The sequence below is a fragment of the Phoenix dactylifera genome, chromosome 3 (genome assembly GCF_051530095.1).
Source record: "Phoenix dactylifera cultivar Ajwa chromosome 3, Ajwa_hap1_PhDact_Kaust_v1.1, whole genome shotgun sequence".
NCBI classification, from domain to species: domain Eukaryota; kingdom Viridiplantae; phylum Streptophyta; class Magnoliopsida; order Arecales; family Arecaceae; genus Phoenix; species Phoenix dactylifera.
This window is the reverse complement of record NC_143192.1, coordinates 1,330,859-1,357,305: the sequence shown is the minus strand read 5'-3', so window position 1 is coordinate 1,357,305 and position 26,447 is coordinate 1,330,859. Positions and strand designations below refer to the sequence as shown.

Genomic DNA, 26,447 nt, shown 5'->3' with positions numbered 1-26,447 from the left:
AACACGAGACGAGAGGGAGCGGAAGGGGCCAGTGCCAGCTATAAATTCCAGAAAAAAAGAGGTGTTCTTCCAATTTAAAATGCCACCAGGCAATTAATTTGAGATGCTCTAATATAATCGCTCCGCCCTCCTCCTCTCGCTCTCCCCATTCCCCCATCCTCTCATCCTTTTCTTCCGTTCTCTTGTATCGGTGTTTGGTCGATAGAAAGGGTTCGAGAGAGATTGGAGGAGCGAATAGAGACAGAGAGAAAGAGAGCGATCTTGGAGGTACTTTCTCTCTTCCAGAGAGCTACTGCTGCTGCTGTTCTGCCCTTCTTTTATCGCCTCGTTCTCGTTCTTTGTCTACTTATTCTCTCATAGATCTGGCTTCGATCAAGTTCGAACCTCTGTTTTCGTTTATTTCGTAACAGTGCTGGAGTTTTAGAGCCGGGTGTTTTGATTGATTGGAGATTCGTCATCTTTTTTTTTCCCCCTTCTTTTGATGGATTTATTAGGTGCAGTGCTCGATTTCGAGTTGTTCTGCAGAACTGTTTGTGGAATTTGTGGGGTTTTATCGGTGTAACTGGGATTTCGTTGGATCATAAGCGATCGCATTACTTCGTTTCTTTTGAGAGCTGGGTCCGCTGGATTTTTTAAATCGACTTGGGGTTTTACGGTTGGGTTTTGAGTTCGAATGGGTTTTATAAGCCTTTTCTCGAATTGGGTTATGCTTTTTTTGGGTCCATTTCGTGATGGAATGAGAGATTCAGATCGGGGGGCGGCGATCGGTGGCAATTTCCTGTTTGTTGGATTTCCTTTGATGTGTTTACTGCGTTTTAGTGCTATTTCTACTGGGTTTGTGGAATTTTGAGTGGGAATAGGAATTGGGTTGTATAAACCTCTCTCTCTCTCTCTCTCTCTCTCTCTCTCTCTCTCTCTCTGTCTGTCTCTCCCTCGGAGTTTCATAACATGAACAGATTAAACTTTTCTATTTAATTTGGCCGATCTTTTAGCTTTGCTTTGCCCTGAATCATTCCGCTTTTAGTATTTGATAATTTAAATTGTTGAGCTTTGGTCTGAAGTTTTATGATTTGACTAGTGTCTTTGACGTTGGATCCATCCATCTCCTCTCTGATCTGGGAAAGTTGTTATTCTTGTAGAGTTTCTTGTTGCTTCCTTATCTGTATTGATTCTTTGTTTGTTTGGTGAGTCACAGTGTTATTGACTTTCAGTACGTTTTAGGTTTGGTCTTACTTACATGTCATAACATTTATGATTTTTTTTAGAAATTGTCGCGGTGCAGATTAAGAAAAAAAGGGACAATTAAAATCACTGTCTATTTTTGTTGGATTTTTGCCCAAAATCGGATCCCTTGACTGACCATTGCTCCGCTTCTCCTTAATCAACAAATATTTCAATCTTTTAAACAAAATTTCCACAGCCTACTTGTTAATTTTATATATAATTTTGTTGAAGCACTGATTACCATCTGATTTGTCTCTTTTCGTACTGTTAAATTCTCTAGTTTTAGATTCACCTGTGCGGTAATTAGATCTGCTGTTATTGGATCTCAATTCTGCTGTGGGGTGATCAGATCTATCCATGAATATATATTGACGTCTTCTTTCACATAAAAGATAGATATATTTCACTAGTTCTTTCATTATCTTAATTGCTCGGACGGTAATCCCTCCCTTACTGGAATAAAAGGGAGAATAATCTAACGTGAGTGCTGAACTTTTAGAATTTTGGGAGAATGGTAATTACTTCTCTTTTAATTGATAGATCTAGCTCATGTAATCTTGAATCTCATGTAGTGTATATTTGCAAGAACATATTAATGGTCTCTTTGTTTGGGGTTGCACTGATAATTACCTTTCCAGATCTGGGCTCTTCATTTGTCTGTGCATATTGTTTCTCTGGCTGAATGTGCTTGTTTTTTGTGTGTGGTAGTACAAGGATATATTTCTAAAAGTTTATGGCATGATCTGTTTATTTACTTTTGACACAGATATGAAAGTTGTGTGCTTCTTTATTTGCTTTCTGTCATGGATATTAAAATAATTAAGTGTTGAGTTTAACAACTAATCAACTGCCTAGTTTGTTTTGACAACATTATGATTTGTAAGCCAGGGGTTTGCCAGAGTTTGTTTATGGTAGGTTATGTGCTCGTGCCTAAAGTGCAGTATTTACATGGTGATACATTAAAACTATGCCTTATCAATTCATTCCTCTTGGTTGTGTTATTATGGATTTAAATTCACATGCACTATGTTTGGCTTGTCTTTACGCTTCTTTTCTTGCATTTTAAGAACAAAGTGTTTGTTTGTGAAGTTCTGTACATAATTATATTTGTGCACTTCGTACTCGTGCAATATTATGCCCTACTTATTGTTGTGTTTTGAAGCTGTTTTGTGTTCCTTAAATTCCTCCGCTGAATGTAACAATTTGCCTTATAGATCATGATCCTATCCATGCTGTCCCTGTCTGTTTTGTTCTACTTATTCAGCCTAGATGACTTTTAGTTCTAGGAAGAATTTCATGTTGATGACAATACTTCGCCATATGTGCCAATGCTGCAGTTTATTTGTAATTGTATTTTTAACTGGAAGTGGTGAGGATTTTTGGTTCTGCTTTATGACATTCTAAGATATTTTGCGTTGCTTCCCTGCAGGTTGCTAATTCCAGAATATAAAATGAAGAACAAAGATTCTAAGCCAGTGGCTTATCCTGATAAAGTTTCCAGGATAGTCCCTGTGACCTTAATGTTTACAGTACTATGTGGATTCTCATTCTATCTTGGGGGCATATTTTGCTCTGAAAAGGACCGAATTTTTAAGAAGGATGTGACACCAGTGATTCAGTCTCGCAAGGAAACTGCAGTGGCTCCTCTTCAAATTAAGTCTCTTGCATTCCCTGAGTGTAGTAGTGATTATCAAGATTACACACCATGTACAGACCCTAAGGTATATACAGTTTCTGCTTTCCATACCCTAAGGTATATACAATTTCTGCTTTCCATTTTCTTTGAAACATAGAAGCTGCAATATAAGGTGATACCTAAATAGATTTAAGTTTCTAATAAGTACTACAATGTCGCAAAACTTACCCTTGATGGATATGAACAGATCAATAGGATTCATTAAGACAATCCAAAATAAATGGGAAAGGGTTGTTGGCTGTAAATTTTTCAGTGTGGATACTTCTATGCTTCTTAAAATATGAAACTCTCAAGCGGAATTACTCTTTCAAGAGACCAGGATTTTGTATATTTTTAATCTAAGGTTACGTTTCCAAGCAAAATTGCTTGGAAAACTGATTTTCCTTGGAAAATCTTATTGTCTGATTGTTTGTTTCATTAGAAAATTAACAAACTTGAAACCTTACATCTACTTTTCCAGAAAACTTTTCATTTTCCATGGAGAAGTCCTATTTTTCCTTTTCCTTTTCCTCTCCCATGGTTTTCTTGCAACTAAACATACCGTAGGATGTTTTTGTATAAAGCTTAAGCTTTACATGCAAACATACCCATGGATTGTTAATCTTGGTGCTTATGCATGCTGTATATTTGCTTGTTTGCTAAGATAAGGAGATTTACATGGTGCACTTTCATCCACATAAATAATCTATATTTGTTGCTGAGATGCATATTCACATTGTTTGCTGCAATTATTGGTGCCTACAAAATTTTATTGTGCTAGAAAGAAGGTTGCATATTGTTATGAATTTGTCTCGCCTTTTTTTTTGTTTTTTTTTTTGGGGGGGGGGGGTGCAGAGATGGAGGAAATATGGTAATTACAGGCTTAGTTTCATGGAACGCCATTGTCCACCATTGACTGAAAGGAAACAATGCTTAGTGCCTCCTCCTGATGGATACAAGCCACCAATCAGATGGCCAAAGAGCAGAGATGAGTGCTGGTACAGGTATGTCATCATCTATAGATCTTTATTTTCAAGTTATTGATTTGTTTGTTATCTCCTTGAATAGTTTATTCCCAAATTTCGTCATAATCAACTATGAAAGTGTTAGTCTCACGTCTTGGTGAAATGATGAGTACTTTGTTCTGTTCATGTACATGGTTCAGAAATGTACCTTATGACTGGATAAACAATCAGAAATCTAATCAACACTGGCTGAGGAAAGAAGGTGAAAAATTTTTCTTCCCTGGTGGAGGCACCATGTTTCCCAATGGAGTCGGTGCCTATGTTGACTTGATGCAAAAACTGATTCCTGGAATGAATGATGGAACCATCCGAACTGCCATTGATACTGGGTGTGGAGTAAGTTCTGACCAACTATTTTCTGTATTTAAAGTAATTACCATGTTTATCTCAGCTATCTTTTGTGCTTTTCAATATCTACTTGCAACTAATTTGGTTTTTGACAAGGTAGATGTTATGGTGCAGAGTTGTGTGGGAACAACAATCAAACCAACACTATAGTCATTTATTCTCTTCCTGTATCCCTGTTTTAATATTTTTTCTAAAATGAATATATATGTATATATAGTTATGTGTATGGGTATATGTATATGTATATGTGCTTGGGAATAAACTCCCATACATCAGTTCATTGCCCATGGTTTCTTCGAGCTTTGAGATTGCATGCTGCAACTCTACTTGCCCATTGGATTATTTTGTATAATATGACTCTAAATGCCAATTGTGGTCTTCTTGTATGTACCTTTGATTCCTTTTCTAAATGTTTAGATAATGGACATGGTGAGGGTGAGTCCAAGTGCCAGAGAACTGCTAGTTTAGTGAGTGGGTACACTTCTCTGAATGGATGAAGTCCTAAGCTTGAGCCCAGCTGAGTCTACTAGTTTCCTCTACATGTACCTAATATACCCACCTTAACAACTCAACATAATCTTGTAAACTCTCTAACAGTCAAGGTTTGTAGTACTAGAACATGCATCCGTGCTAGTAGGTAGATGGTACGGTATGGTACGCCCTCGTGTCGTGCCGTTTCGGTATGAACCGGCAGGAAAACCAGCAAGGGAGGGGCAAAGGGAGAAGGAGAAAGAGGTAAGGAGAGGAGGGAGGGAGGGAGGGAGAGAGCGGGAGAGGGTGGGGAAGAGGAAAATAGGTGGAGGAGGGAAGGAGAGAGGGAGAAGGAATGAGAGGAAAAGAGAGAGAGAGAGGGAGGGAGGAGAGGGAGAGGAAGGAAGGGAGGGAAAGAGAAAGGGAGAGGACAATGGTGCCGAAACAGGACAGAGGGTGGGGGGAGGGGTCTTTCGAAGCCCTCACTCGTCCGTGTGCAGGATAGGGATGGAGCCCCTATTTCGAAATAAAACAAGGATTTCGGTCTCTTTATATATATATTTTTAAATTTTTTAAATAAAATCGGCAGCAGCTGCCGAAAGCCCTCTCTCCCCCCTCCCTCGGCCCTGTTTCGACACTGTTGTCCTCTCCCTCCCTCTCCCTCTCTTTCTCTCTTTTCCTCTTTGTCCTTCTCACTCTTCCCTTCCTTTGCCGGTTTCTCAATCTGAAGACTACAATCATCCCGATTGGTTGCTGGTACGACTCGGTATGCCCCGAACCGAGCAGTTCGGTATGGTTCCACTGTCCTTGCTAGTGGTTCATTATTTGTCATCGAGAGCAGAAAAATTTTCTCCAAGTAGCTTCTGCTTACATATCTAAGTAGCTTCACTATAGATTCAAAAAGTTAAAGCTATTGTACAATGTATATGGTTCAACATGCTTAATATAGGAAGTAAGGGAAGGTATTCAAGGGAATCAAGTATTGCAGAAAGGAAAGATTTCTTAGTGTCATTCTTCTAGGACAGGCAATGAACAATTATTGTTTGTGATGCTTAAATCAATCATTTAGATATTTCAAATATAGTTTGTTTATGTTGCGTGAATCTTCTAATACTTAAAGCTTTTGGTTCCAATATCTCAGAAGTGCCATTATGTTGATTTTTGCCAACAGCATTTGTCATGCGTATTTGGTGTTCAAAATTTAACCATACTGCTCACTTGCTTTAATAGGTTGCAAGTTGGGGAGGTGATTTATTAGACCGTGGAATTTTAACTGTTTCTCTTGCACCTAGAGACAATCATGAGGCTCAAGTACAGTTTGCCCTTGAACGTGGCATTCCAGCAATTTTAGGCATCATTTCTACTCAACGTCTTCCTTTCCCATCCAATTCATTTGATATGGCTCACTGCTCCAGATGCCTTATCCCATGGGCAGAATTTGGTAATTGTCCTTCCTCTCGTTTCACTTGATCATGAAAGAATGCTTGTATCTGTACTGAGGAATTTCATATCTCAAAAAGTAATTTAAACAGGTGTGAGATGTCGTAAAAAAGTTTCTTAAAGGAAAACGTACTGCATATATGCTCATCATTATGCATCTGAATGGGAACAATAATTTTTTCTCGACCTCATTTGCTGAAAAGAAAGAAAGTTGAATTATCATCAGTTGCTTTGCACTAGTGATTCCGTTTTTTAACAAAAATTCATGTAATGGGCCATTTAAATAAATTTTTAAATATTAAACTTTTTGGTGAGAAAAGTATCCCATTTTATATTTTTTTGGGGACCCTAATATCTGTGCTTCATACATTATAACAATTATCTTCAACATGCTTAACTTTTTGTTTTTTTAAGTTGGCATGGTCCCATGCTAAGTATCAATATTATATAATGCACTTCTCTTCATTTTTCCATGGCCTTTAATGCATTGCATTGCTAAAATTATAATCCATATCCTTGCAAATGTTTCAACTTTCTCATAAATACTCTGCAAATATAACTAGTAGGTGCATACTTGTTTTTCTGCTTTTCGTTCCTCTTGTTTAGAAGGTACAAATGGCTCCTATTTTAGTCACCTGGATAATTCTTATGTCTTGCTTGTCATTTTCCATGAAGTAGTTATGCAGTTTTTCTTTTATCTTTTTTATTTTACATGTATGCATGTGTGGGTGTGAGAGGGAGAGGATTGCCAGTTTTAACATTTAGAATGTTTGCATTAATACACCATGCTAAATATCAGCCATTATGTTTCAGATGGTATTTACCTTCTAGAAATACACCGGATTCTTCGGCCTGGTGGCTTCTGGGTGCTCTCTGGACCACCTATAAACTATGAAAACCGATGGCGTGGGTGGAACACCACAGTGCAAGAACAGAAAGCAGATTTTGACAAATTAAAGAAGTTGCTAGCAAGCATGTGTTTCAAATTGTACAATAAAAAAGATGACATTGCTGTGTGGCAAAAATCTTCAGATAATAGCTGTTATAATCAACTCACTCCAGCTTCTTTCCCACCAAAATGTGATGACAGCATGGATCGCGATTCGGCATGGTATACTCCACTCCGCTCTTGCATAACTACACCAAGCCAAAGCTTCAAGAGATTGGGGCTACAATCTACTCCAAAATGGCCTAAACGGCTGCATATAACTCCAGAGCGTGTCTCTATGGTTCCAAGTGGGAGCTCTGGTGGGTTCAAGCACGATGACAGTAAATGGAAGGTGAGGGTGAAGCACTACAAGACCTTGCTTCCTGCTCTCGGAACTGATAAAATTCGAAATATCATGGATATGAATACATTGTATGGAGGGTTTGCAGCTGCACTTACCAATTCCCCTGTGTGGGTAATGAACATTGTTTCTTCTTATGGAGTAAATTCCCTTGGTGTGGTCTATGACAGGGGGCTGATTGGCAGCTATCATGATTGGTAAGTTGATATGTGATACATATTTACATCACTTACACATGCATATAGATATAAATAAATATGTAGAACTATTTCAAATGAACTTGCATACATATGTAAAACTATTCCAAATGACTGTGCATTAATTTTTTACGTGCAACAATATTTATTGAAACAATGCATGATGCATTGAATTAATTCTGTGAATTAATAACAATAAAGATTCTTATGCATCTATATGCGTGCAAGTCCTTAGAAGATCGATATCATCTGATCCGGATGTTGATGGGGAAAAAAACCCATTAATTCTGAAGATTTTGATGATACAAGACTCTGTTGAAGGCGCTCCTTTTTGGTACTAGTTAACTCTCTCAACCTCTCTCTCTCTCTCTGACTTTGATGGGATTCTAGAGTCATTGTAATTCATCATTGGAAAGCTAAAAGAGATTTTTTCATAGCCATAGTTGCAATGGTATTCCACCATGCGATATCTGCTGCTTTAAGATTTCTAGTCCTAGAAGCATAATGTACTGTCCCAAATTTTAGTTCATTCAAATATTTATCTTTGAGAGTTTGTAATTTTGCATTTGGAGTTAAGTGGCACAATTGGAAAGGAGCAGACTTTATGATAATCTAATTTACTGCAATACATGTATGAGCCTCTCCTGCTACTGTTCTGTTAACTATGTTACATTCTTAGGTGATTCACATGTTCAGCCTCTCTGCGAACTATCCTGAATCTGGAACTTCAAAGACTGTTTTGCTCATATTGCCAACTATCTTTTTCATGACTCTGCCTACGTGGCTTTCAGCTCAACATATTTTATGCTCTCTCATTTAGTGTTGTAAAATTCTTGTACCGATATTTTGATAGCAATGATATTTTATGTAATGATTTTTTTTGACTTCCTGTGTGCCAAGACATGCTTGTGTGTAATGTCCATCTATTGCTCCACACAATTATCTTTGAGATTACTCCTACAGAGCAACATGGTCCATCTTTCTAGAAGCCTCTGATCTTGCATTATCGTACATTTTTCTGCTACAAAATGCATGCTTTGCTAGCAAACATCATTCTGTACTATATGCTTCTGACGTATTCCTTATTTTAACATGTGCATGACAGGAATTCTACTTATTTCAATAAATGAGTCAGTAGTTATTTTTTTTTTATATTGCTTTTTTCAGGTGTGAGGCATTCTCAACGTATCCTCGAACATATGACCTGTTGCATCTTGATGGCTTATTTACTGCAGAAAGCCACAGGTAAGTATTCGAGTCTCATTTTTTTTAACCCTTCTCTTAGCACAGCTCATTGATGTAAATGAACATTGTGTCATAAAAGGCTCCGCTACCCATTCATTTTGCAAGCTTGTTAGCAACTTCCAAAACTCATTGATGCAGTTCGCAAGAAAAAAAGCAAAATAAAACGTCATGGGTGGGAAGAAATACAATATAGCATGCAAAATATTTTATATTCTAGCTCCAAATTGGTTAGGTTTGGAAATGCCTATTGATGGTCAAGCTCTGTTCTCTGTAGAGGGAAACTTTTGTCAGAAGAGAACCCTCTACATTTTATGGAAATTGTTTCTGTTAACTTTAAAATGGCATCAAAGGGAAACCTTAAGAGAAACCAAGCAATGACACCACCAGCTAAGAAGCTAAGAAGACTCCTTATAGCAGCAGATGAGAGACATGGCTATGTGTTTGATTCCAAGGCACTGAGAGGTTCCCTGTTATAGGAAGATGTAAAAGCATAAGCTCATTTTACACTTGGACTTATATTCATGAACTTAGTAGATCAAGTTCTATTACAGAAGCACTATGACTACACCAATGACGGAAATTGTTCCTAGTAGTTGAGGCATGTTAACCAAAGCTGTTCGCCAACAATGATGACAGATTTTCCTGAATTTTGTCACTTAGCACATGGTTCTTAGCATTCATCAAAACAAACAGCCTTCAATTGAAAGAAAATCCCTATTAGTTACCATGGTTTCCATTTGTTCTCTCTCATGTTTCCAATTTTTATTTTTCATATTACTTGTATTTACTAAGTTTGACCATATCGCCATGTTTAACATGTCCCGATCTTCTCTACCATTCTGGCAGATGTGAGATGAAGTACGTGCTCCTTGAGATGGACAGAATCCTGCGTCCAAATGGATATGTAATAATCCTTGAATCTAGCTATTTCATAGATGCTATAGCAACCATTGCCAAAGGGATGAGATGGAATTGTCAGAAACATGACACTGAATACAATGCAGACAAAGAGAAGCTGTTAATATGTCAGAAGAAACTTTGGTATGCGAAGAACAGTCAGCAATAAAGTTGTGTGAGCCAACGAAGGCTTAGCAAAATTCCACGTAGTACTACACGGTATAGAAAATCTTCAAATTCTTTTAATGGAAATATTCAATTCAGTGCAGACTCCTCGTTTCATAATTGGGGCTCATATTCTTCATCAAAGGACAACAACAATGTTATCCTTGTAACGTGTTCTCAGTGCAAGGCTCATAGTCAATTGTATTTTACATATGTTTTGATAAGTTTTGGGGGATATTGGTTGAGGGCAAATATCATTAGAAAAGAGCAAAATGTATGTTCAAACATTATCAGGTGTTTGTGTGTAGACTCGCGGACATTTTCTCTATCTTTTTCACCTCAAGATTGTGAAATATGAACTTGGAAGCTTTCATTGATTACCACAATGTGTGGATCTAAAGTTCATAATTTTACGAAAATAAAAAAAGATTGAAAGTATGGCCTGTTGGAGTTTTTGGCATGCCTAAATGTGAAGGATTTTAAGGAACATATCAGATTGCAGCTCAATACTAGAATTTAGAAAGTTTTCTGTCTGTCTGTATGTCTTTCTGTTTGCTTGTTTGTTTGTTTGTTTGTTTGTTTGGATAATGCTTTTCCTGAAATCACTACCTCACTCATGAGCCAGGCAACTGCTGAAGATCACAAATTTCTTCTTCCTTATCTCTAGTTTGAGATCCTAAAATTATATTACATTGAGCTCAATGTGGCGTGCCACTGGAATACTGGGAGGGCAGCAACCATTACATCCATGCAACAAGTGCTTGCACCTCGAAAGTCTTGAATGCAAATGGGGGCTGCTTTAAAATAATATGATACCACAATCAATTAAAATGTTCAAATATGTAATGATAACTATTCTGAGAATGGAGTGGCTTTCAGACTGGAACTTTCTAAATAAGGTCGATAACAGGGAATTGATGAGTTAGTATCTAAGTTTGAGCTCTGTTAGTGTCTCTAGCACAGGAAGTTTTGCTTGTAAGTGTAAGCCAAGATGCTGCTCTTTGATATCTTTTTAGGATCAGAATTATTTTCGATCTGTGAACTTAAAATCAGTACTTGCTGAAGCCCATGGTTGAATATAATTTTCTCATTTATGGCAGTTGGGTGTTTTGGTGAATTGGCATGTTGAAGATTCTAGATGTTTTTAAGTTTACATTCCCATGGAACCCTGAGCTCCACCTATTGAGCCTAAAATAATTCAAAGCAAGAAAGGAATTTATCTTGACCTAAACTTAAAGATTAGAATCACTCCTATAGCCTGGCTCAAGCAAGAGATTTCTGAAGCCTTCACTTTGGAGAACATTAGAATCACTCCTTAAAAGCAGGAAAATTTGATGCAGAACTTAAGACATTTGATACATACTAGCGTTTGACAACGATCACATATCCACATTACTTCCTTCAAACGTCTTCTAGATGAAAAGAGGCAGTGGGAATGACATCTTATTCCCATCACAACTAAATTCTGACGAAGTTTCGATTCCTCCACGCAAGACATGACTTATCTCTTTAATCAATCTTTGGCAAGATTAGAGGTTTTATTCCACCATCAGTAATTGGGTCCAAGTTGATTGCATGAAGTCCAAATTAACTTCGCACTCAGTTCCGTTCTTTTTTCTTTTTGTCTGCATCAAGGATTCACCAGTCCTGAAATATCAGCCATCTCGGTAGAGATCACGGTTTACCTCTTCCTATAGGAAAGAAGGAAAAAAAAAAGAAGAAGAAGAAAGAACCAAGATTTTCCCATATAGTCTATCAAGTCTTAAACGATATGCTGGACTAAATACCGAAATCTCGCTCAATGTGATGAAATCCAAAGTTATTTACTATATTTAGCTATTAATTTCAATATTATAAATCTGAGATTGGCAAAAGTCGATGAAAAATTATTGGCCAATTTGTTTATCAATTGATATGAAGTGAGATAATATGAGGAAGATTTTGCCATAATAGGGTGTTCCACACTGAGATGCAAATCTAGCTGGGAATGGGTTCCAGTCACCGCTCCGCTGACCGCGGCTGGCCACGGGAGTCGTGGCGCCACCTCATCGCCAGGCCCCATCTAGCTGTATGGTAGTCCGGAAAAAATAAAAAAAAACGCATATGGGGCGTGCACCAAGAGAAGGAGACAGGGCTCCCATTTTTTTCCCCCTAAAGTCTCGTTCTCCTCATCCACATTCTATTTTTTCCGAAAATCTTTGTATCTAAAAGTTTATAGGGTCTAAAGAATGCTATGTATAGAATTAATTAAGTTAGACAAAGCTAGAAATTGCATATTATGTACTAGTACTGATAAACAACATGTTCTGAAAACTGTTTATCTATTTACCTAGAGATATATATTGGCTTGCTAAATGACTAATTTGCTTGATATGTATCGTCTAGCCATATAGCGTGTATTAGTAAAAAAAATATGTTCTGAAAAATATGCATCAGTTTATTTGAATGCATGTATTAGATTATTGCTAGTTGTATACCAAAGAAACTTACGGTATGTATCAAAAATTCAATGAGTATGTAATACCTAGCCATATAATGCGTACTGATAAATATGATGTTCTAAAAACTGCATATCAATTTATTTGGAGGTATGTACCGGGTGCTAAATGACTAATTTGCTAAATGTATTTCATCGGGCGGTATACTATGTATCGGTAAATATCATATTCTAGAAACTGTATATGGATTTACCTATAAGTGTATATTAGTTTGTTAGATGAATAATTTGCTTAGTGTGTATATCTGGCCATATATATATTGGATACGGGTGAAAAACATATTTTAGAAATGAGGGAGAAAAAAAGGGATGCAATATATATTTTTTTTTGTTGTTTTTCTAAAAATTATAGAATTGATGTCCCTATTAGCAGTACGAAAAGTCTCTAACTTTTGGATTTTTTTAAAGATAGGCATCAAGGATACGTGGCAAAATACAAATTTTGCTCTGCCTGAGAGGCTACAGAGAAATGTCCTTGGCGCTATTCGGAAACTACTAAGAAATGTTAACAAAGACAAAATTTTCCGGCACATAAGATTCCAACTGACGTCATACAGTACCCTTCCGTGTTCTTGGTTTCATTCAAGCAAAACTGTTGCATTGGAACAGAGGAACTGAAATCGGATCTTAATCACGATCCGAAATAATGACCGTGAGGACGATTTCTACGTTGCGTTATATTCAAGTAACCAGATTTAAATAAATCCATTGCGATAGTTTGGATGCCTTGCGACTACTTAATTTATACAACTACTTTTTACTTGTCTTACTGTTATTTTATTACTATTATAATAGTAATAAGAATTTTTTTTAGGAATATCCTTCCAAATAATAAATTTTACATAAATATCTTTACAAAATTGATATTTATATGTATATCCTCGTAAAACATTGATTTTACTATACTACTTTCTTTTTATTCTTATTTTTGCATATATATCCACGCCATCTAACGTCGTTTAAAAATTAACAATTTTAAATTAAAATAACTGAAATATCCTTAATAGGTAAATATATAGAAAGAAATATTTATAAGGCAATCGCGATGGAGAGCAAAAAAATAATTTCAAATTTTATTTTAATTTTACTTAAAACAAATATGGTTTTTATTTAATGGTGTTAGAAGAATGGTTGTATTAGAAATATTTATGTAATTTTTTTTAAATGAATAATATATATATATATATATATATAAGTCTACTTGTGAGCTGTCATGGGGTACAAATCGGAATTGGCAAATAGTGGCGCTATCTGTATCGGTGTAAAAAAACAGTTTCGGATGAAGCCCGTTATATCGGCTTGCTGCGACAAAGCCATGGATGCCATTACTGCTTACGCTGACAATAAGATCCCTATAAAGACAAAATTCTATTGCGGATTAGATTCCAATAAAGGAACAAAGAATCCGAGGGTATAATTTACTCGCTTCCCGTCCAATTAAGCTCCAGCCTTGGTTCTTTTCCTCCCTCTTTATCTTTCCTCCTTTATTTTGTTATATATATATATATATATATATATATTGGTTTGCGCGCTCTCTCGCTCTCTCTCTATAAAAGCGGTTGTGGTTGGATGGTGCGAACGGCCTTTGCCTGCGGTGGGAGGCGAAGGGGGTGAAGCTGGGAGGCGTATAGGTACCCATCGTCTAATTCTCTCATCTCTCTCTCTCTCTCTCTCATCTTTCGATCGCAAGCGCAAGCCCTAGAATTCCAGGGCTTGGTCGATGGTGCTTCCAGGGTTCCAGTTCCGGCCTCCTGGAAGGCTCTGCGGATCCTAGGGCTTGGATTTCGATCGAAGGCGGAGCGGTAGGGCCTCGCCGATCCACGGATCTGTCTAGGGTTTGTGTTTCCCTTTTTCTTGTTTCTTTTTTGGATTCTACGATCTAGGCTTGTGATATGTTTCCGTGTTTGAATTTGTGGATTCGTTTTGATGTTTCGATTTATGGATGATGATGGGTGCGCTTTTTCTGTTGATGAGTTGATGGATGTCTGGCTGGCGGGCGGGCGGTTTCTTTGTATTGGGTGTTCGAGTTAATGGATTAATCGTCATTAATGGATGCGGGTTCTGTGAATTATTGTGGTTCCGTACTTGGCATTAATTTTAGAGATCGATGGATTTTGTTCTGGTGATTTTGATTTTGAACTCGGTTTCTTTGGACGTTAAGTTAGAGATCAGATTGCTTGCATTCAAGAGGGGTAAGAAGCAATGCAGTGATGTTAATGGATTGTTGGTCCTGATACCAGTGAATTGGATGTTTTCATGAAAAGAAGAAAAAATTGTGGCATCTGTCTTCAATAAAAGAGGACTTTGAATTCTTTGATGATCCTCAGAACACAGGAAACAAGGATCAAAGCCTTATATATTGACACCTGAAGGACCCCAAAACATGATCTTGAGCAACAACACTAATTATGTCTTTTTTTTTACCTACCGAAATAAAAAAATTCTAAGCAAATTATATGAATTCCTAGGAAAATGCCTCAAGCACTTTTAAAACTATATAAAAGTTATATACATGCCTAGTTCCATTACCAGAGTTTTCTGACTTTAGCCGAATTCTTTAATGAGACCTAGATTCAACAAGAGATCAATAGAAAGAATGAAATTAATGAATGGTGTATGTAACCACACCTCTTGAGTGATCTAGAACATCATGTTCCCCCATTGAATGTGTTTTTTTTCTCATAGTTAGATGGTTGAATGTACTCGTAATAAAATGATTCACATCATTGACTGCGTGGATTTGAATTCTCATACATTGTCTCCCATATAGTAAGATGTACAATTTCTTGGCGTGCAACTCTATATGCTTCTTAATACCTATATCATTACAATTGTGAAATGTCATCCTCCCAAGTTTGTGTACCTATGATGGATCCTAGGAATGTTTTTGGCTGGATTATTTTATGTAGAATCAATGTGAGAGGGTATGGTTTTGTATGTGCATAAAAAGCAGGATGCCTTGAAATGTTGGAGGGCTTTGATTTTACTTGAGAGCATGGTGGTGCCCCTCTATCGTCAAGGATATGAATTTGATTAGGATGAATAGCTATGTCATTCATGTAGTATGCAAATCTGATGGGATGACCTCTAATAGATAGGCGTGGTTGTGGTACTAATAGCCAAAAGCACTAGATAATGTAATCAGTATATCACAAAATCAATATATCACAACTTATGGACCATCTTCCTTCTCTTCTCTTTTTCTCTATCCACTTGTATGCCTCAAGTAAATTACACATACAAATTTTTGCTAGGTTGCATGATGTTACATGAGTTAAATTACAGAAACAATTGCTTAATATTTCTTTAAGTGATCATTGTGCCAGATTGCTTTTACCCATTAGGATGCTATTGAGATATGGAAGGTTGTCTTGCTAATTTGATTATTGATTGCTAGAGTATTACATGATCGACACATGTGTTGGAGACTTAAGAAAAAATTCATCATAACTACAATAATGACCGTAATGTTGTATAACTCAAAGTACTGGGCAATAAAGAAATTTCACAAACATAAGTTGAGTATTGCATAAATAAAAATAGATGATGGATGTATGGTAAAACTAGAAAGGATGGATTGAGAAATAAATAAATTAATATGGATGTATGGTAAAACTAGAAATGAGGATTGAGAAATGAATTTATTAGAGAAGTTGTAGGAGTTGCACAAATTAAAAAGATAAAGCGATGAAAATCAATTGAGATGATATGGACATGTATAATGAAGATATAAGGATGTTCTACTAAGGAGCGGTAGTTTAGTTTGTTTTGAAGGTTGTAAGAAAGGGAGGTGAAGATTTAATGTAATACGGATGGATGTTACTAGGAAGGATATTGAGAAGTTTGGAATAACATTAGAGTGGCCCTTAAATAGGAATACTTGGTGAATGAGGATCCATGAAGCCAACCTAAATAGTTGGGAGAAGGCTGGATGTTATGGCCATGGTTTTGGTTCTTGACAAGGGGGATGACCTAAAATAACATGGATGAAAGTTTGAGAAAAATTATTTGAAACATTGGATGACACTATGAGTAGACAATAATTAGGACTGACTAAGGAATGTATCAAGTGAAGCTGTTGGTTGTATATGGATTGATGTTAATGGTTATGGTAATTTCTATCCAACATTTATATTTCTTGATTCTTGATAAATATGCTTCTGAAGCAAGGTATGCCGTACCAGTCCGAACCGGACGGTACGGAATGTACCGTACTATACCGGTTCGGTACCGGTACCTAGTATGGGCGGCGTACCGATACTCGGTACACCAAAAAGATTCCGTATTGTACCCACACTATGCTAGTGTGACACCTGTACGGGGTTCGGTACCGAGATGACAAAACTTGTTTTGAAGTCTTAACTATCATAGAATTGACTAGTGGTTTTGGATGACTGCTCAACTTACAATCCTTATATTCGGAATATAATCAACCACACTTGCTTATTTCGTCACATTCTTGCAGACTTTTGTATTGATTGTTTTGTTTTTTTATGTTCTACTAACAAAATCGTGCATGTATTGTCATTTTGCAAGTACTCGCCCACTGGGGGGAACATATGTTTTTCCCATTTGTCTTATAAGCTTTTGCTGATTTAGCTAGTGAATTGGTTGTCTAGAATGTTGATTACTCAGTACTTGTGCTGTAAGCATTTTGTATGATTCTGTATGTTCTTATATTGATTGCAGTAACATGGGGATGATTATAGTTAGAGCTGGTATTGAGCAGCTATGTGGATCCTATTTTGCCAAATCTTGACTAATGTTGATAATTAAAAGTAATTGGGAGAATTATTTACTAGTTCATAGAGATTGCTGTCAGTTATACATGTTCAATTAGTCCAGCAACATGAAATGAATGTTAGTTGGTTTTCATGGCAATTTTATTGCTTTTGTAACATTTTTATTTCTTTGCTTTTCTGCCCCCCCCCCCCCCCCCCCCCCCCAATTTGGATAGGCTTTGCACCATTGCGTAGTTGCAGACTTAATATATTACTTGAGTTATGGAGTGCGCACGCCTTTGCTCAAGTTGCTACTGGGGCAGAGTCTCTTTATTCCAAGAAGCTCTTGACCAGCGGTTTCTTTCTTTTGGAGACTTTCTGCTCATATCTTTTGTCAGTCATACTTAGTGGCCAGCTGCTTTTCTATGTCCAACAAGGGCAGCCTGATGAAACTTTTTTCTGAAGTTGGTGTTGGATCTATGTTGCACTCTTACAAGTAAGCCAATTTCTTATGTTTTCCATTGAAGTAAGCATTTTCATGTTGATGGACTCTTGACTTTTTTTTCCTTGTAGTGTATTCACAACACAGCTTCTGCTTGGTGTAAATCTGAGGTCTCAGGTGCATGATATTGAAGAATTAATATCTGGGGTATGACTTAGGTTATTTACTTATGACAAGTTGATGACATTGGTAAAATTGCATGAAACATTTTTTTTTCTCTGTTTTCCAGGAATTTAACTTTTGGCCTTCTTTTCTCCAGGGTTAAGTCTTCAAGCCTTAACGACTGTTCTCTCTCTTTCCTCCTTTTTTGGTCCTAGCTAGTAGGCATATGCTTTGCTTCAATTCCATTCAGATCTGACTGCATGTTTGGTGTGTTATTCTGCATCAATTTCTTCAACTATGTAATGCAAGTTGACTACTCATCTTGAGCTTTAAAAACATGTGTACAAGTTATATGGAGAGTGCAGAGCTTCTTTGAAACTCATTCCTTGAGATGTTCGGTGCTGTCAAGTGTAATTTTCTCCGGCCAGGATGAACTGCAATATCTTGGCTGCTACTTTTCTGAAGTGGAATGAGGTCTCAGAGCTTTATTGTACATGTTAGTGGAAGTTAGAGGCTTTGGGCATGTCCACCAGAAAGATTTTATGGTGACATATATTGCAAGCCAAAATTGATGGTGGATTTGTCTTTCAATTTGTCCAAGTTTTATAACAAACACAGACGTTTTCCCTGTCAAGCATAAACTCTCGTGAGATTCTATGTTCTTCTCGTAAATAGGTGTTGGTTAGCTTGAACAAGAATCAACAGGAGTGTACTTGGCTTCAGCTGACGAAGAGGATGGAACGGTGGGTTTTTTTATTTGACAACTGCTTACAACCGCTTGAGCACTCACTATCATTATCTGAAAAGGTTGGTAACCTGTTGCAGGTACAAGTTAATAAAGAAAGTTGGTGATGGAACATTTGGGAGTGTATGGCGTGCTATAAATAAACAGACTGGAGAAGTTGTATGTCATCAATATTCATCTAAGTTGCATGTTATTCCTTGCTGCCAGGGAAACTAAATGTCTTGTGTTAACATTGTGAAATTGTATGTGATTGATATAGGTTGCAATTAAGAAAATGAAGAGGAAATATTATTCTTGGGAGGAGTGCATGAATCTTCGGGAAGTGAAGGTACTTCAAATTGGCAATGTTTCTTAACTTGAACTTTTTTCCCTTTCTGACAAAGGTTTGTATATTTTTGAAGTCTCTTCGGCGGATGAACCATCCGAGCATTGTGAAGCTTAAGGAAGTCATAAGAGAAAATGACATTCTATACTTCGTGTTTGAATACATGGTATGAGAGATTCAATGAAAAGGTTGTTCCAATATAGGAATTGTGATTTTGAAAACTCATAGTTTCTATAACATTTTCAGGAATGCAATCTTTACCAGCTTATGAAAGATAGGGGCAAGATTTTTTCAGAGACTGAAATTCGGAATTGGTGCTTTCAAATATTTCAAGCGCTTGCTTATATGCACCAGCATGGCTATTTTCACCGTGACCTTAAGCCTGGTATTACTCTTGTTTTGTGCTGAAATGTTTTGATTTTACCATTCTGATCTTGTCTTAGTTCTGATTTGAGTAAGGCTTGCATTTTAGTTATTGGTTGATAGGCCGTGTTTTTAACTGTTTGTTTTTCTTCTTTCACTTGCCATGCTAAAATATATGTATTGGTCAGTCATGATGAAGATCAAAAATAGGACAAAACTCGTCCACATTAGCTCAAAATCTGTTAGCCTTTTCAATCAGATCTGCTTAGTTCATGTCTAGATTTTATACTTTGCATGTCTATCAGAACTAAGCTCTTTTTTTATATATCTAAAAAAATTCAAAGTAACTGCTGGGTATGTTAATCTTCAAATTCGTGTTTGTGACCTGACTTAGTCAGTTTGATTAGTTTTAAGTTGTGCAATAGGGTAATTGAATGTTTTGAATTTTATCAGTCCATGATCTGCTCCGGGTTTAGAGTTATTCTTTTTCTGTCATATCTATACTTCATCATTTCTTGTTGAGACCTAAAATAGCCACAGAATTTTTAATGAAATTTGTTCTTTTAATTATTTTTATGTTTTAGTGGAGTTTTAGTGCCAAGAGGTTGGAAAGTGGTGGGTAGAATTAGAAGTTTCAAATATGGACTGAGGTTACAATCAAATATGGTGGATAGGATTAAAGACATGCTTGAAAATATTGTTGGCCAATGGAGTGAGCTAGAAGGATGAGCAGGAAATGTGCTTATGTCATGACGATTATCACTTCACAAGATTGTTTTAGATGATACTAGGATTTCTTTTCCTTAAAAGTTAGTGTTAAAGCATTTCTTAGGACCCATCCAGATGAACATCAGGACCCTAATTGGAAAAAGATGGGGTCATGGTCATGAAACAGTTGCTGATGCAATTTGTTGACCACTTACCTTATGAGGATGGTAGAAACCAAGTTCTAGCTGGATCAGGCAAAGACCAATGGATGAAATGAATCAAAGCAGGGTTGAGCATCAAGAATGTGATTAATCTTCTAGCTATTCTGACATTTAATTGCAAGCTTGCTTTTTGTCTTTGCTGTTTTTTTTTTGTGCTGATTACACCTCTCTCCTGAGAAGATTGAAGAGATGAAGGCTTCTGCTTAACTAATTTGAGTATGTTTTTCTTAGTCCTTCAGTCATAGGATAGGTTAAGAGATGAGGGCATCTGCTTGTGTGCGATGATGGATTGATATGGTGCTTTAGACCATATTATCTACATTGCTATAATGCTATCTTTCCAAAAGAAATCAAAATGTGGCAGAGAAAATCAGTAGATCTTTTTTCTTGTGAATATTGAGAAAACAATTTTTGGCTAATGTTTTCTTAGTTTAATTATCTTATTGCTTCATTGGAAACTTGAATTAGTAATGTTGGCTTTCTGCCATACGAATCTAATGTATGCATAAAAAGTCTTGGGTAAATCTGTTGTGCTGAAGTTCTTTAGATCTATCTTTGAGAAGCCTGCAGGTTGTCTTTTTGGTTGCTTTATATATAGGACAAAGATTTGTAGTTTTAAGGATGGGCATTTGGGAACACCTTGGAACTGTAAATCTAATGGAACTTTGATTGTGCACATGCCAAAGGTATTAGCTGTCAAGGTGTACAAATGCTTCTGCATGAACTTTACAATCTGTACTGAAGCAATGCTTTTGATAGCTTCCATGCAAAATTCTTGTTTGACATATATTATCATGTTTCAGCAACATAACTATCAAGCAGTATCGTTGGACTTGAATCTTGGATATCCCTTGGTGGTTCTTGAATTCACACTGAAAATGAACTCTTGGTTAAAGTGGCGATTCTTAAGGATGCATTTTTGAAGACCTGAAAAAAAGAAACTCTGTTTCCTTTCGTTTTCCCCTCTAAATTTCTTTCTTTTTGTACTAATCCCTCTAAATTTCTAGCAACAGAAAGTTATTTGGTAGGCGCTGCTGCTTTTTGTTTTTTCATAGCAGAAGTAGAAGGATAGGAGAAATTGGGAGAAATTCCAGAAGAAAGGGAACGCAGGAAAGGTAAAAATATATTGCTGGGGAGGGGTTTTGGATCTTGCTACAGTTGCAGATACAGTGTTGTTGAACAGAATGTAGAAAGCCCCTATTTCGGTAGGGAGGGGCTTTAGATCTCATTGGAGATACAGATCTGGCCAGATGAAAGGGACATATAGAGCTTCATTTGTCGCTGGAGCTTCATGGGAAAAGAAAGCCCCCAGTCTGCTGGTTTCTCTTTTCAGAAAAAGTGAATGCCAGTTTTTCCATTTCACTTTTTCGAAAATCTTCAGGTCCAGATTTTATAAATTAAAAATCAAAATATTGTTTCCAAACAAGTTTTCAGTCCTAATTTTTGTTTTCTTTTTTAAAAACTAAAAAATGAAACCGAAGTGATGCCAAACAGACAGTAAATATCTCGAAGCCTGGATCATAGGAATATGAGTAGAGTTGTTGTGAATGGTGTAGGATATTGGAATGGAAAAATGGGGTAGAGTCATGACTGTGCCAGGAAGCAAGGTGGCATGCCAGGATGGAAGGGATGAGCATGTTTTAGGCAAATGTGGATGAAGTTGGCCTAAATTTTCCTGGGATCCAGTTCTGTGTTATATGTAGAGTCCCGTCCTTTGTTACAAGTTCTCTTGTAATGTCTGCTGGGCTACATATTATAGCCGCTTTGTATCTTTGTATCAATATAGCATATTGACTATATTCTGAATTTAAAAGTTGCAGGCAATTATTAAACTCATCTTTTCGATCTGTATGACTAAGTGGTTAGTATATAATATACTTCTGATAGTCAACTATTAGACTCACTGTTTGTGGTTTATTATATTTCTATGTTATCTGTAAGCAACTCTTGAAATTTTATGCAGAAAACTTGTTAGTTACAAAGGATATCATAAAAATAGCTGATTTTGGCCTTGCTCGGGAAGTTTGTTCACAGCCACCATATACAGAATATGTCTCTACTCGCTGGTATTTTTTAATGTTTTCATACATTTATCCTGATTTTGTTCATGCTTATCATAACCATCCTATATCAATTGATATCTAAGGTATCGAGCACCTGAAGTGTTGCTCCAGTCATCGGTATATGATTCTGCAGTTGGTGAGTGGTTAATAAATATAAAATTAGCTGCATGATTAAAGAAGTATGCTAATCAACGTTGATGTTGTTACCTTCTATGCTACCTGTAGATATTTGGGCAATGGGTGCTATCATGGCTGAGCTGTTCACACTTCGTCCTCTTTTCCCTGGCTTAAGGTACTCATTACTTGATGCTATGTTTGGCCTGTGATTTTCCAGGTTTCTGAAATGTTTTGTCACCCTATTTTTTTGGGAAAATTTATCAATTTTTAGAGGATTTGCTGTAGTATAAAAAGGATTTTGGTCCTAAAAGTTGCAACTCAAGGGGTTTGGTATTCCTTTTACTGAATATGTACTTTCATTATTCTAATTCCAGCTCCAAGTCTTTCTCATCGAAAATATGCTTGTGAATTATCTGTAAAATATGATGAGCCCAGAACAGGTCCCACGTCCCTGCCCCCCGCACTGCACCCCCCCCCCCCCCCCCCCTCTCTCCCAACAACAAAAATAAAATAAAATAAAATAAACCAAAACAGAAAACAAAAGAAAGAGATGGGAAAAAGAAAAAAATTACCAGAAGAAAGATAGGAAGTTACATTGGAAGAGAATCTACTGAATAGGTTGCTTTCTGGGGTTATATTATCAAACATATGAAAATGCATGAACTTCTGAATTCGGACGTGATATATACTTTTTCCTTTTTTTCTAAAAAAATCTTATATATATATATATATATGTTCTCCTTTATCATTATATGTTCCCCCCTTTTTTTGTATGCTCCATAATGATGTTTTGATTTGTTTATTCATCATGCAGTGAAGCGGATGAGATATACAGAATTTGCAAGGTTATTGGTAGTCCCAACGAATATTCTTGGGCTGAAGGATTACAACTTGCAGGTCTCATGAAGTTTCAGTTTCCACAGGTTATACATTAATACCATCATGCACTATATACCTGAAGGCTTGCGTTACTAGGTCTACGTAAATCTGAATTCTGTGCCTTATGCCTGTCTTATTATCAAAACAAATAGGAGTGACATTATTTAGGCCCTTACAAAGTAAACCAAGTTTCCACTTCAGGCCTGTCTGCCATGCATGGTGAACCTTGAGATGCAGAATTATCTACCTAACGTGTCTCCAGTGCCCCTTTCCATATGCAATGCTGCTTTCAAATCAAACTCTGTATCTTAGTTTGACAAGGCCCCAGGTGGAAGCTTTTTTTTTTTGCCATTTCGGCATCCAATTTGGAGATCTGGTCATTGCTGTCTGTATCCTACTTCACAGTCGCTATCTTATGGCATGCTGCATGTTTCACTGAGGCAAAACTTTCTTCCAAATTTGTGCATGCAAATTTCATATGCGATCATAGTTCAGCCATTCAGATTGCCCTTGTGAAGCCATCTTGTCTGCTTATGTCATCACACCCTTGTGAAAAGTAGTGTCCAAGGATGAGAAACACACTAACAGTAAAGGACAACATGTGGACAATATGCTTCAACACTGTGGCTGTAGGGTTTCTTTTTGAGTCCTTTTTTTTGGAATATCATTTTTATTATCGTAAGATTTTTTTTTGTACACGCCACTTCTCAACGTTGACAAAATATGCAGAATTTAGTTCCAACAATAGTTATCCACCTGGCCAAGGGGATTGGGTCACTGGTTCGTCCATTGGGTAGACTGATCTGGCTAAGTGCAGATTAAAATATTTAAAATATCAAAAATTAAATGCTATTATCAGTTATTATTTGTTATGTGTTAGATGTTGATGCCATTTATTGGTGAGCAAAAAGTAAATTTTACGTATTTTTTCATCAAAATGCCTGGTTTATTGCAGATGAAATAATCTTAAAACTTTCTTTAATTTCTTATGACCCAAAAGAGAGCATTGTAGATAAGCATAAATTCAGATCAAATCCATTCCTGATTAGGTTGACCCCTTCTTGAATCCTTCAACACAAACTAGTATATCGCTGCCTACTGAAGTCTCTCAGATCTTACCAATCAAAAAAAGAGTCTCCCAGATCTTTGATATACGTGCTCAATATCAGCTTATTGTTCTCCATCATTTAGTCCTCAATAGCTCCCTTCAATTGGATCAATAGTTCTCTGAATATGTTATGCATGCCACTATGGCATTAATACATCTCTAATATGTATATGTATCTTAGTATTGGATATAACTAAAAACATCCATGTGCTCATTGTTTTTAAGGTTTCCCGATCGCTATATTTGTTGCCTACTTCGCATTTTATTTTTTTGGTAGCAATTAGGAAACATTTGTTGCTACTGATTCTGCATTACAGTAACCTATAAACCTTATAAATTCCTCTCGGTATGGAATGATTTTCTTTTCCTCTCTGCAGTTTTCCAGCATCCATCTTTCTGTGCTTATTCCATCAGCTAGCAAGGAAGCAACTGACCTTATATCGGTAAGTCCTGCTTTGGAGGATGCCTTCTATTCGGATGAGTTAGATGATAATGATTCTTTGTCGGTATTTTGGGGGACTCTTGAGGAATATATTGAAATGCTTGGTCTGGATGCAGTTGCTGTGTTCCTGGGATCCCTGCAGAAGGCCTAAAGCTGAAGAGGCCCTTCAACATTCTTTCTTCCAGGTAATGTTCTTAATCTTTTCTGCCATTTTGATGCATAGACTGAGTCAAAACACAATGCAATCATTTATGGTCTTTTCTTTTATTCTGTGATGCTTATCACTATTGCATCCCCTTGATCTGGCAGTCCTGCTTCTATGTCGCACCATCTCTTCATCCTAAAGTGGCAGGAAAGCTGAATACTCCTCCATCTGGTTTGTTAGCACTCCTACACTTGCAAACTTTCATTTGATAATATTTTGATTTTTGAATTAGGCATCGGTCATGTTTATTGCTATTTATATCTTTAGCTGGGGCGAGAGGAGCTTCAGAGCAGAAAAGTGCTAGAAGATATTCGACAGGAGCTCTATCCACAACAAAGCCTGCTAATAACATCTTATCAGTGAAGTCAAATGCTTCTCTGAGGACAGGTAAATTTTCTGCAAGCTTTGACTCGTTTCTTAAATATCGTTATACTGCAGTTTATAGTTGACGTATAAACTGATTGTTGCAGGTGTACAAAGAAAGCTGGAGATGGAACATCAGGTACTTGGCTCTCAATTTTTTGTTGACTTGAATGCGATTACTTGGTATTCTCCTTCTAAGTTTTTCGAGTTACAGGAGCATGAGAAAAATGAAAAATCCATGAAGAACAACCTTAAACAATCTCGATATAGACCACCAGCAAGAAACAACCCAGGCAAGTGTGAGGCTTTAGCTAGTGGCTGTTTCCAACAAATTCTCATTGTTGAACTTATTGTTTTACTCCTATTTTTCATTTTTGATGAAAGTCGAGCTTTTGCTAGGAGAATATTGGGAGCTGATGCGATTAAATATTTAACCTGATGAGGATTATTCTCTTGCTGTTTATTCCAACGGGCTGCTCATTTCTCTTTTATCTTGAGCAGGAGTTTTGGGAAGAAACTCTCACAGGGTAGCTGACATGGCTGGAAAGACGGCACTTGGGGTAGCGACCTCTACTAGGGTTTCAAATGTGGCTGAGAAGCTGGAAAAGGTGTCACTGAGCTCTGGTCTGTGGCATAATGGGAAGCGACCACCCCCGTGTCGATGAAGGCTGGGCTTCGCTCACATGAACTAACACCCTTCTAGATGATATCCTTGTCGGCCAAAAGGAAGTCCTTGTAGGGGTTGCTGCGCGTGGTGTCTGGTATTTTCTGAGTGCTGGTTTGGGGTGATGAACTGCTGTTTCTACAATTTGGTTTACTGAATTAACCATTTCCCATACTCTTCCATTTCATCTTATGATGCTTAGCATTTGAATCATGGCGTGGGATGATACTAGTGCTAGAGTCCTGATTTGCCCTCGGAGACGGCTTGATTTAGCTTGATTTGTAGTCGTCCGGTTTTGACTCGACTAATTGTTGCTCGATTTGCACTTCAGGGATTCAAATGAGCTCGTGGCCAAACTTGAGAAACGGATTTAGAAATTAGGCCGTTTTTTTATCCTATTCATGTTTTGTGAAAAGTGAGAATGCCTTCGCGTGCATCCCACCTGT

At 37.0% G+C, this 26,447-nt stretch overlaps 2 protein-coding genes across 5 annotated transcripts; both read left to right on the top strand.

Moving 5' to 3' along the window:
* LOC103714510 (putative methyltransferase PMT20) lies at positions 1–10,414 on the top strand. Its single transcript, XM_008801776.4, has 8 exons — positions 1–267; positions 2,654–2,945; positions 3,755–3,903; positions 4,065–4,260; positions 5,974–6,184; positions 6,997–7,669; positions 8,837–8,914; positions 9,761–10,414. The coding sequence occupies exons 2-8, from the start codon at positions 2,676–2,678 to the stop codon at positions 9,978–9,980; spliced, it is 1,797 nt and encodes a 598-aa protein (XP_008799998.1). The 5' UTR covers positions 1–267; positions 2,654–2,675; the 3' UTR covers positions 9,981–10,414.
* A 3,561-nt stretch (positions 10,415–13,975) lies between these two features.
* LOC103714508 (cyclin-dependent kinase F-4) lies at positions 13,976–26,214 on the top strand. 4 transcript variants are annotated; one of them, XM_039123802.3, is made up of 19 exons: positions 13,976–14,104; positions 17,431–17,690; positions 17,768–17,843; positions 17,956–18,541; positions 18,624–18,702; positions 18,803–18,871; positions 18,945–19,034; positions 19,115–19,253; positions 22,124–22,226; positions 22,307–22,359; positions 22,449–22,515; positions 23,155–23,263; positions 24,705–24,770; positions 24,886–24,954; positions 25,079–25,145; positions 25,242–25,361; positions 25,445–25,476; positions 25,552–25,630; positions 25,839–26,214. In XM_039123802.3, the coding sequence occupies exons 4-19, from the start codon at positions 18,534–18,536 to the stop codon at positions 26,000–26,002; spliced, it is 1,314 nt and encodes a 437-aa protein (XP_038979730.3). In that variant the 5' UTR covers positions 13,976–14,104; positions 17,431–17,690; positions 17,768–17,843; positions 17,956–18,533; the 3' UTR covers positions 26,003–26,214. The 4 variants fall into 4 exon arrangements, with proteins under 4 accessions (XP_038979730.3, XP_089785513.1, XP_017700094.3 ...); XM_089929387.1 differs by having other exon boundaries at positions 13,985–14,104; positions 17,926–18,541; XM_017844605.4 differs by having other exon boundaries at positions 14,052–14,308.
* The last annotated feature ends 233 nt before the right edge of the window (positions 26,215–26,447 follow it).

What these genes read in the sequence shown, in the direction of transcription:
- LOC103714510 (XM_008801776.4), top strand. Translation starts at nt 2,676, where the DNA reads ATGAAGAACAAAGATTCTAAGCCAGTGGCTTATCCTGATAAAGTTTCC. An exon ending in AGAGATGAGTGCTGGTACAG is followed by an intron (nt 3,904 to 4,064) that starts GTATGTCATCAT and finishes TACATGGTTCAG; the next exon opens with AAATGTACCTTATGACTGGA. An exon ending in TTTACTGCAGAAAGCCACAG is followed by an intron (nt 8,915 to 9,760) that starts GTAAGTATTCGA and finishes CCATTCTGGCAG; the next exon opens with ATGTGAGATGAAGTACGTGC.
- LOC103714508 (XM_039123802.3), top strand. An exon ending in ACTTCGTGTTTGAATACATG is followed by an intron (nt 19,035 to 19,114) that starts GTATGAGAGATT and finishes TAACATTTTCAG; the next exon opens with GAATGCAATCTTTACCAGCT. An exon ending in AGCTGGAGATGGAACATCAG is followed by an intron (nt 25,477 to 25,551) that starts GTACTTGGCTCT and finishes TTCGAGTTACAG; the next exon opens with GAGCATGAGAAAAATGAAAA.